Source organism: Hypanus sabinus, chromosome 3 (genome assembly GCF_030144855.1).
Source record: "Hypanus sabinus isolate sHypSab1 chromosome 3, sHypSab1.hap1, whole genome shotgun sequence".
NCBI lineage: Eukaryota > Metazoa > Chordata > Chondrichthyes > Myliobatiformes > Dasyatidae > Hypanus > Hypanus sabinus.
In genome coordinates this window covers 43501691-43513876 of record NC_082708.1, presented here as the reverse complement: position 1 = coordinate 43513876, position 12186 = coordinate 43501691, and the positions used below count along the sequence as shown (strand labels likewise).

Sequence of the window (12186 nt, the reverse complement as noted above, 5' to 3'; positions counted from 1 at the left end):
ACTCAAGTCTTCTGCCTGATGGAGGCTGGTATGTTAAACACTTTCTACACCACCCTGTCTCCTTGCATGACTGCTTTCAGTGAACTATGCACTTGCACTCCCAGGTCCCTTTGTTTCACAACACCTGTCAATGCCCTGCCATTCTCTGTATAGCTCCTACATGGGGTTCAATGTGCAAAATGCATCACCTCACACTTATCCAAGTTGAAATCCACTTACAATTTTTCAGCCCATTTCCCTGGTTGATCTTCATATTTCCCTGTAACCTGCTTCACCACCAGGAACATTTAATTTAGTGTTGTCAAACTTGCTAATTATGCCATATATATTCACATTGAAATAATTTACATAAGTAATGAATAACAGAGATTCCAACACTGACCTCTAGGGCACTCCAGTAGTCACAGGCCTCCAGTCAGAGAATCAACCTTCAACAATCACTCCATTTCCTATCATTGAGCCAGTTCTGAATTCACCTCACTAGCTTCCCTTGAATCCCACGTGACCTAATCTTTCAGATCATTCTGCTATATGGGATCTTGTTAAAGGCCACATAGACAACAACCATTGCACTATCTTCGTCTATCCCCTTTGTTACCTCTTCACACAACTCCAAAAGATTCATCAAATATAACATCCCATGCACAAAACAATGTTGACTTATAAAAGATATTCTGTTTCTGGGCCAGGGCCTCATGATTTTTGCCAGGCTCAGCTTTCTAAATACAGCAGGTGACATGTAAAGCTCAAGTTGTTTTTGAATAAGTTAAACTTCCAACTAATATTATTTGTTTAGCTTCTAGTCCAAGAGATACGACTTATTACCCATGTTTCTTTGACATCCATGATATCCTCCTTATTAGTAATTACAAAGGAATTAAAAAAAGACATTAAAAAATCTCAGCCATCTTCTTCCGTTCCATACACAGGCCTAATTGCCTTAAAAAGGGCCTAGTCACCCTTTTACTGCTAATATAACTGAAGAACCTGTTGGGATTATTGTTAATCTTATCTGCCAAATCTATCTCAGACCCTCAATTCGCCTTTTTTTTTCTTTTTCAATCTTTTTATTATTGTTATTAATATCAAAATAAAATTGATACACAGATAATGGGATTACAAACATACACATTTCAACTTAACATGAAAGAATACATAAGCAATGATTACAGTATAAATGAGTATTCCCAAACCATGGACGATACAATATACAAATAAACAAGGCAAACCTAGGTATATCATAATATATATTTAAAAAAACAGAAAAAAGAAAAAGAAAAAAATTATGCAAAAAAAATCTAATAACTAATAAGGAAAAAAAACAAGAAAAAAAGAGGAAAAGAAAAAATGGAAAAAAAAGGGCTATTTATAATATCTCACAAAAATACAAAATCATCAGTGTCGTCAACTCCGATCCTCTCAACATATATAAAATCGAAACTGGAAAAACAAATAGGCTTGGAACAGGGTCATACTACATCATATGAAAATATTGAATAAATGGTCTCCATATCTTTTCAAATTTAATAGGTATCAAATAGAACACTTCTAATTTTTTCTAAATTTAGACATAACATAGTTTGAGAAAACCAATGAAATATGGTAGGAGGATTAATTTCTTTCCAATTCAACAAAATAGATCTTCTAGCCATTAATGTAAGAAATGCAATCATTCGACAAGCGGAAGAGGATATATGGAGTGAGTCCATCATTGGTAAACCAAAAATTGCAGTAATAGGATGAGGTTGTAAATCAATGTTCAATACCGCAAAAATAATATCAAAAATATCTTTCCAATATTTTTTCAAAAGCGGACACGGCCAGAACGTATGAGTTAAAGACGCTATCTCAGAATGACATCTGTCACAAATAGGATTTATATAGGAATAAAAATGAGCCAATTTATCCTTGGACATATGAGCCCTGTGCACAATTTTAAACTGTATTAATGAATGTTTAGCACATATAGATGATGTATTAACTAATTGAAGAATTTTATCCCAATTCTCAATAGGGATAGTAAGGTTAAGTTCCCTTTCCCAATCATTTTTAGTCTTATAAAAGGGCTCTGAAAATCTTCATAATTATATTGTAAAGTTTTGATATTAGTCCTTTCTGAAAAGGACTTAGTTCAAACAAATTCTCGAAAATACCTGAAGATACAAAATTTGGAAAATTAAGAAGTACAGTATTTAAGAAATTTCTAATCTGTAAGTATCTAAAAAAATGAAACCTAGGCAAATTATATTTATTAGATAATTGCTCAAAAGACATAAAACAATTATCCAAAAATAAATCAGAAAATCGTAGTAATCCTTTAGTCTCCCAAACTGAATAAGCTTGGTCTATAATAGAAGGATAAAAAAAAGCAATTGGATACAATAGGAATATTTAAAACAAACTGAGTCAACCCAAAAAATTTCCGAAATTGAAACCATATACGTAAAGTATGTTTAACTATCGGGTTGTCAATTCGTTTCGGCAATTTAGAAAGAGCAAAGGGAAGAGAAGTCCCTAAAATAGAACCCAATGCAAATCCTTGTCCAGATTTAATTTCCAGGTTCACCCAATGAGGGCTAAAAGATATATCCCAATCCTTTAACCAACATATCAAATATCGGATATTAACTGCCCAATAATAAAATCTAAAATTAGGCAATGCCAATCCACCTTCCTTCCTTGCCTTCTATAAATATATTTTACCTAACCTAGGATTTTTATTCTGCCATATATATGAGGAAATTTTTGAATCAACATTAGCAAAAAAAGATTTCGGAATAAAAATTGGTACCGCTTGAAATATATATAAAAACTTGGGTAAAATAACCATCTTAATAGCATTAATCTGACCTATCAGAGATAAAGATAGTGGTGACTACTTAGTAAACAAACATTTAATTTGATCGAAAGACTCACTAACTAATTTAAAAGGTAAATTTCCATAAATTGGAAACTTCTATTTAAAGGAAACAATTCACTCTTATTAAGATTTAATTTATACCTGGAAAAATCACTAAATTGAGCCAACAATGATAAAACTGCAGGAATGGATTTCTCAGGATCAGAAATAAATAATAATAAATCATCTGCATATAATGATAACATGTATATCTGTCCCACGATTAATGCCAAAAATGTTCTGTGATTCTCTGACAGCAATTGCCGAAGGTTCTAAAGCAATATCAAATAATAATGGACTAAGAGGACAGCCTTGTCTAGTACCTCAAAATAAACGAAAAAAGGGAGATCTTTGATTGTTAGTAAGCACCGAGGCTACTAGAGTATGATATATCAGTTTAATCCAGGAAATGAAAGTCAGACTAAAATTAAAGTTCTCAAGCACATTAAATAAGTATGGCCATTCAACTCTATCAAATGTTTTCTCCGCATCTAATGAAATAACACATTCTGAAGTGCTATGTGAAGGAATATTAACAATATTCAATAATCTCCTAACATTGAAAAAAGAATAGCGATTTTTAATAAAACTGGTTTAATCTTCCAAAATCATTTGGGGTAATACCTTCTCCAGCCTGGATGCCAGTAACTTGGAAAAGATCTTGGAATCTACATTCAATAAAGATATTGGTCTATAGGATGCACAGTCAGTAGGGTCTTTATCTTGCTTCAATATTAAAGAAATGGAAGCTCTATAAAAAGATTGTGGCAGATTGCCCAATTTAATTGCTTCCTCAAAAACCCAGCATAACCAAGGAGAAAGAGTAGCGGAAAAACATTTAAAAAATTCTACTGTATACCCATCTGGACCTGGTGCTTTCCCAGAATTCATAGAGGAAATGGTATACATTTCAGCCAGAGTACATGTACATTTATTTACAATGCGTTCATTACCAAGTTAATGCATTATCCAGAAACCATTCTATAAAGACCTTTCTGTAAATTCTCCATTCCTTTGACATCCTTAGTAAAGCACAGTGCAGAAGATTTGCCGCAATACTCCAGCTGTAGTCTAATATGTACTGCACTTAGATTTAAAATAACTGCTGGCTTTTGTGCTGTGTCTCTAATTTTCCCAAAGCTATCTTGTTAACCTATACTGCCATATTCACAAATACTTTTCCAATACAAGCATTCTCAGACCTCTCCCTTTTTGCAGTCCAGTTAAATTGTATCCTTCGGCCCTTATTATCTTCCCTACCATGATGAGCCACCTCATGCTTTTTCTGTATTGCAATTCATCTGCCCAGTACTCTACCAGGCTATCAGCCTTCTTCTGGAGTGGCTTGCTGTCTTTACCACTCTTCCAAGTCTTATTTTGCACACACATTTTGGCACTGTGCCTTTTGCCCCAAGGCCTAAGTTTTCAAGATAGTTTATTATCTTGAACTTTGTTCACTTATAGAACCCCCAATGTTCAAAGCTGTTCTTCACTTAGCACCATCTTGAAAGACCTAAGAAACACAGAACTTAATAGTTTTGTTTCACATTTACTCTGCCCAACAGGGAATTAGAGCAGGCAATTTAATCCAATTTATCTGTTGAAGTTTATTGATCTTGAACCTCTCACTGTAGAACATGGAATAGTACAGCACAGAACAGGACCTTCGGCCCACAATCTTGTGCCAACCCTTAAACCCTGCCTCCCATATAACCCCCTCCTTAAATTCCTCCATATACCTGTCTAGTAGTCTCTTAAATTTCACCAGAGTATCTGCCTCCATCACAGACTCAAGCAATGCATTCCATGCTCCAACCACTCTCTAAGTAAAAAACCTTCCTCTAATATCCCCCTTGAATTCCACCCCTTACCTTAAAGCCATGTCTTCTTGTATTGAGCAGTGATGCCCTGGTGAAGAGGTGCTGGCTGTCCATTCTATCTATTCTTCTTAATATCTTGTATACCTCTATCATGTCTCCTCTCATCCTCCTTCTCTCCAAAGAGTAAAGCCCTAGCTCCCTTAATCTCTGATCATAATGCATATTCTCTAAACCAGGCAGCATCCTGGTAAATCTTCTCTGTACCTTTTCCAATGCTGCCGCATCCTTCCTATAGTGAGGCGACCAGAACTGGACACAGTACTCCAAGTGTGGCCTAACCAGAGTTCTATAGAGCTGCATCATTACCTCGCAACTCTTAAACTCTATCCCTCGACTTATGAAAGCTAACACCCCATAAACTTTCTTAACTACCCTATCTACCTGTGAGGCAACTTTCAGGAAACTGTGGACATGTACCCCCAGATCCCTCTGCTCCTCCACACTACCAAGTATCCTGCCATTTACTTTGTACTCTGCCTTGGAGTTTGTCTTTCCAAACTGTACCACCTCACACTTCTCCAGGTTGAACCCCATCTGCTCCACATAAGGGACCTGTCATTTAAAACCAAGAAGTTCTTCTAACAGTGGATTGTGAATCTCAATAATTCTCTATCAAAGAGAGCTGTGGAAGTTCACTTAAAGAAAGCATTTCAACTGCAAGTTTTGAAAGATCAGCAGATTGGGGATTATGGATATGTGGTACAGAGAAGAGCCTGGGATACATCTATCAGAATCAAACTGAATGGCCAAGCAGAATCAAGAGGTTTGCTCCTGTTCCATTTTTTTCATTCTGGATTATCAGGTCTTTAATAAAGTACAACCTAAGAGACTAGTGTAAAATAATTAAAGTATAGAGCGCTGAGGATAATATTCTGATACAGATTGCAAATTGTTTGACAGCAGGAATAAATGAGTCTTTTTCAGGATACCAGTGATTAATGGGGTACTGCTGGGATTCTATTGGAATCTGTATTTGAGCCCCTGCTGCTCACAGTGGATAACAAATACCTGCATGGGGAAACCAAATGTATTACATCTAAATCTGCTGACAACACAGTACTGAGTGGGATTGCAAATTGTGATGAGAATGTACATGGACAAGGTGCAAGATGATGCAATTCACTTTGATAGGTAAAACAAAAAGTCAAAATATTATTTAATAGTGATACATTTGGAAATGATAATGTGCAAAGAGATCTGAGTTCCTTCAACACCAATTACCAAAAGGACACAAGGTAGTGAGTTTAGAAGGAGCTAAATGTATGGCTAAGGACCTGGTACAGGAGGGAATGCTTCAGATATTTGTTATCTTTTCTGGGACCAGAGTGATCTGTTGAAGGATAGGTTGCATTTAAGCTAGAGGGGGACCAAAGCAGGGTGGTTTACCAATGTTAACCAGGGTGGTTTAAAGCAGTTTTGCAAGGGAATCAAATAGGATTGTTGCATCTTCTCTAGCCCTTATTAGTAGTGAACAATTGGAATTGAAACTGGGTCCATTGCTAATTGTCTAAATTACCTGGATGAAATATTCTGTGGTATGATAAGTAAGTCTGCTGATGACACAAAGATTAGTCAAACTGTAGATAGTGAAGATGGTTGCCTAAGTTGCAGGGACATAGATCAGATGGAAAGTTGGGAGGAATAACGGCAGATGGAATTTAATCCAGTCAAGTGTTAGATAATGCATTTTGGGTCTTCTAATACTGACTGGACACAGACAGTAAATAATATGGACCTTAGACATGTGCTGAAGCTTAGGGTGCAAACTTATTGCTCCCTGTAAATAGGAGCACTAGTGGATAGGTTAGTGAAGAAAATACTTAGCTTGCTTGCTTGCATCAGCATGGGTGTTGAATACAAACAACACACACAAAATGCTAGAGGAACTCAGCAGAGCAGGCAGCTTCTATGGAAAAGGAGTAAACAGTCGATGTCTTGGGCCGAGACCCTTCATCAGAACTGGAAAAAAAAGACTATTGAATACAAAAGTTGGGATATCATGTTGCAGCTGTACAAGACACTAGTTATTCTGTGCAATTCCGGTCACCACACTGTAGAAAGGATGTGGTAGATGCAGAAAAAGTGCATAAGAGATTTACCAAGCTGTTGGCTGGAGCACACGGATTTAGTTACATGGAGAGATTGGACAGAATGGGACAATTCTCATGAGCACAGAAAATTGAATGTGACCTTATTATAAATTTATGAGGGGCATCGTTAAGGTGAATAATCAGGTCCTTTTCCAAGGGTAGAAGAGTTTAAAAGTAGAGGAGACAGGTTAAGGTTATGCAGAGTTCATGTTTACAAATAAATGAGCAAGGTGTGAGTAGGATTTTTACTTTAAAGATGAGCTCATTTTGTAAAAAGCAACAATAGTTCCAGCAGGCACTTCACTCATGGTTCTCCAGAGGAAGCAACAGAAACAGATGCCTTTCACTAACAATGAAGCAATAGAACATGGGTAGCAGCAGCAGCAGCTGTGTGGGGCCCCAACTATGGCAGTGCACCACAAAGCTTCCACACAATGGTCATCAACTACTTGGTGGAATTGAAGGGAGTCTGAAAATCAATTGGATGGTATATTAAAACAACAAACCTAAGAGAAGCAGAAACTATTCTCCAATTAGACAACAGCCAAGGACCAAGTTACACTTGTGAATGGCAACCTATTTGTTGAATAACCCCATGTGAACTGTCACTTGATTGACCGACCAACATTACACATAAACCTGAAGTATTCTCCACTCTTGCTACATTTAAGGAGAGGAATAATTTTTTTGATTTTCAGTTATTGCATAGAAGTAGTCTTCAAACTAAACAAACTATTTTCAGACCATGAATTCTGAAAACATACTTTTCCACCATCGTGCCAACAGTAAGACAGGTGGTCTCTGCAGCTTCACGAAACAAAGGGTCTGGATGTGCTACCTTAATGAAATCTGCCTAGTAAGAAAGAAAAAGAGCAATCAGTGAAATAAATCACGTTATTTCATCTATAATCACAAACAAATTGCATAGAAATACGTAATCCTTGATTTCTCTGTACAAACATATCAAACTTAGCATTAAACTTTCCAATTTGTATTTCTCACAAATACAGAGAGAAGGCTATATCACTTCCCAAAACAAAATTGTTAAAGGAGAACAGAGTGGTCAAAATTTAAAATAATCTGTTAATGTTTAAAAAGAAGAAAAAGTATTAAATAACTAGGCAACAAAATTATTGAAGATATAAAATGCAAAACCAAAATTTTTTAACAAAGATCAAAGGAAAACTTTATCCTTGCTTATCATCAGGATGCATTCTCAGGAACAAGAACGTGAATGGAATCAGCACTAAATTAGGTCACAGCATTATACATAGAAAGAAAAGCCACTGACGGCGCTATGTTTCCTTGAAACTTGGAACCAAACCACTGACCCCACAGGTACTTTCAGAGCAATGAATTGCCAACAGCTCAGTGGTGGAGGAGAGTAAGCAGTGTGGGTTTTAGCACACTGCCCAGGTGAGTACTGGCATTTGTAGGGAATAGCAGTATCTGCTATGTCCTTTTGCAGACTCCACTGATACTACAGTTCCTCTCCTCACTCAAATCCCAAGCACTCGATGGTAACATGTTAAAAACTCATCACAGGGCATTGATTTTGTTAGCAAAAATCAGGGCTGTAGAGACCTGAGAAGCCAAACAAAGAGGAGACAGCAATTTCCATTGCATCCAACAAGAGGCCATGAGGGATATTGGATTCAAATGATCTGCTTAACAAATGGAGCAGATGCTTCCAGTTCCCACCATTTAGCTTCACTCGCCTAGCCATGGTGCAGGCCTAAGATCCACATCTCATAACTGAGTGGCCACACTGATTGCCACTGTCTAGCCAACATCAACCCTCAAAGAACTTCTATGTTCCATACTGACCCCTGGGCGATTCTTTGTTACAGGAGCACTAGTGGTGAGGGCAGGTGTTCCCAACATAGCAGAGTGCAGCCCAAGCAGATGTCTTTCAACAAAAACAGCCAGCAAGTTGTGGGACATGTTCAGATACCAAGTTCAGGCCACTATAATGAACCAAAGTTCCATCTGATGGCTTTAAGCAATGTATCAGTACAATTCAAGACTAAAGCCCAATGCCAAACAGTGGTTAAAAAAATAATTGTTATTTCAAAAAAGATTTAAAGATAACTCTCTCTATTTGTATGTGAACATTGTTACAAGCAACATATTTTAAACATTCTTCTTTTGCTACGTCTCAGAATTGAGAATAACTTCCTTCTGCTCCAGTTTAGTGGCTTTGAGTAGATAATTAAGTTAACGTAGGAAGCAACTCTGCCACAGATGAAGCAAAATGCCAATAGGGTAGGTAGGTGGACATCTGTGATATGGTTCACTTCTGCCATTTTCTCATGGCTGTGTATACATGGATATATAGAATCAATGTTCAAATGCAATTACCATTAATGCAGAGAAATTTGCTGAGACACAAAACTACGACAGTCTTGAAAGGAAAACTCACTCCACGAATCCCAAAGCAACATAACTAAAACAAGCCAAGTGGTGCAGAAGCAAATGAACGTGATATCACTGTACTCTGGTCACCTGACTGCAAAGAAATAAATTAATCTTCTAGTTCAGCAGCCCCTCATGGTCAAGAATGACTTGCTCCATGAAATCCATGGGATGAAATTTGGCTTCACATATTCCACCACGCGTGCATCAGGAATTACTTGACAGGGTAGATGGGTGTGTAGCTTTGAAGGTGATACCTTCCTATTTTCTGTCGATTTCCACGTTCCCAACAAAGGAAGCTGAGGTTCCAGGTTCTTCATTGGTCTACAGTCTTATGGCACGAACAATAAATTTTCCAACTTCAGATAGCCTACTCCCCATGTTCCTTCCCCACTCCCACTGGTCCACCCAGGGTCTCTCTCCCTTTGTTAAGTACTTCCATTCCCAATCATTACCTAGACTCATCATGCTATCTGGTTCCACCTGCCCATTACCTTCCTCCCACCTTCACCTGGTTCCACCAATCACCTGCCAGTCTCTATCTCACCCTCCCTCTCATTGCTATATACCTTGAGGTGTCTAGTAGTCCAACCCTCAAAATCATACAGGAGAGCAGGGAATCAGCACTTCCTGGCAGAACTTGAACTTCATGCCACGTTGAAAGTCTTGATCTTCAAGCCACTTTTCCACGTATGACTGATGCACTAAAGACAATGCTGAATTTCATCCACTATACGAATGGCAGCCTCCAAGTTACGGAGAAGCTCCCCATTTTCTGGAATCTTATCGCAGATTTTTATTGCCAGAAGAATGTCAATAGGATACCTTTGTTTTGTGGGAGTTTATTTTCTTCGCCTATCCTTTCACAGATTTCAGTTGACAATGACTTAAAGCTCATGACTTAATGACTGCAGCTGAAACTGGGAGGAGGTTAGATGGTGGGGGGAGGGTAGTAAGGGATTGAAGGAAGAGAGCAAAGAGTTAGTGGGGTACAACAAAAGGAAAGGTGTGCCCATGATAAGTCTATGCAGTAGAATCCATTCTCTAAGCCAATTTAACAGACACAAAATTCTGGAGGAACTCAGCAGGTCAGGTAGCATGTATGAAAATGAATAAACAGTCGACATTTTGGGCCGAGACCCTTCATCAGGACTCCAAGCCAATTTGACCCTCCCCCCCACCCCTCGACCAAGTACTCATTATAGTGCAAATCAAACCAGCTAGCTGTTAACAACTCTCTGATAATGAAGTATATGGTTAGAAGAATGTAAAATATACCTGTAACTTATTCTATTGTTTCACAATAGAATTATTAAAAAAGCCTTTTGTCCAGTAGAGATAAAAATTGTATGATATTGGAACACCTAAGAATGGTGTCACTATTACTGATTTGAAGAAACAGTATCATTTAATAGAAGTAGCCACTATGCAGGCAGCAGCTTACGTGCCTACAAATCAAGATATGAAAAGTTCCAAGGTAATACAAGCTTGTCACTAAATACCACAATTATTATTGTGCAAAATGCTGCCTGTGAACCATGATGATGTTCTATGGGCTATGTACAAGAAGTTTACTTTGAACTATCATTCACTTGGCCAGCTCTTCAATTATGCAAACAAAATGATTTTATAAGCAGTGTAAATTTATGAAACAGGTCAATCAACTATTTGATATATTGAAACATAGCAACACAGAAATCCTACAGTCCCTTTGGCCCACACAGTTGTGCCGAACACGTCCCTACCTCAGAAATTATCAAGCGTCCCTATAGCCCTCTATTTTACTAAGCTCCATGTACGTATCTAAAAGCCTCTTAAAAGATCCTATTGTATCTGCCTCCACCACCATTGCTGGCAGCCCATTCCACGCACTCACCATTCTCTGACATCTCCTCTGTACCTACTCTCCTCAGCACCTTAAACCCGTGTCCTCTTGTGGCAACCATTTCAGCCCTGGGAAAAAGCCTCCGACTATCCACACGATCAATGCCTCTCATCATCTTCTACACCTCTATCAAGTCACTTCTCATCCCCCTTCACTCCAAGGAGAAAAGACCAAGTTCACTCAACCTATTCTCATAAGGCATGCTCCCTAATCCAGACAACATCCTTGTAAATCTCCTCTGCACCCTTTCTATGGCTTCTGCATCCTTTCTATATTGAGGCAACCAGAACTGAGCACAGTACTCCAAGTGGGATCTGACCAGGGTCCTATATAGCTGCAACATCACCTCTCGGCTCCTAAATTCAATTCCACGATTGATGAAGGCCAATATGCCATATGCCTTCTTAACCACAGAGTCAACCTGCGCTGCAGCTTTGAGTGTCCCATGGACTCAGACCCCAAGATCCCTCAGATCCTCCACACTGCCAAGAGTCTTACCATTAATACTATATTCGGCCATCATCTTTGACCTACCAAAATGAACCACTTCACACTTATCTGGGTTGAACTTCATCTGCCACTTCTCAGCCCAGTTTTGCATCCCCAGAACAGATCCCTGAGGCACTCCACTGGTGACTGACCTCCATGCAGAATATGACCAGTCTACAACCACTCTTTGCCTTCTGTGGGCAAGCCAGTTCTGGATCCACAAAGGAATGTCCCCTTGGATCCCATGCCTCCTTACTTTCTCAATAAGCCTTGCATGGGGTACCTTATCAAATGCCTCACTGAAATCCATATACACTACATTTGAAGGCTCTACCTTCATCAGTGTGTTTAGTCACATCCTCAAAAAATTCAATCAGGCTCGTAGGGCACGACCTGCCCTTGACAAAGCCATGCTGACTACTCTTAATCAAATTATATACCTCTCCAAATGTTCGTAAATCCTGCCTCTCAGGATCTTCTCCATCAACTTACCAACCACTGAGGTAAGACTCACTGGTCTATAATTTT

The 12186-nt window shown here is 38.4% G+C and overlaps 1 protein-coding gene across 1 annotated transcript in view; it reads right to left on the bottom strand.

The window, feature by feature from the left end:
• LOC132391256 (mitochondrial intermediate peptidase-like) overlaps positions 1-12186 on the bottom strand; it is a 99794-nt gene that overhangs the window by 81371 nt on the left and 6237 nt on the right. The window contains exon 3 of the mRNA XM_059964188.1: positions 7634-7722. Coding sequence (XP_059820171.1) covers positions 7634-7722 — 89 coding nt within the window. The remainder of the gene's footprint in view (positions 1-7633; positions 7723-12186) is intronic.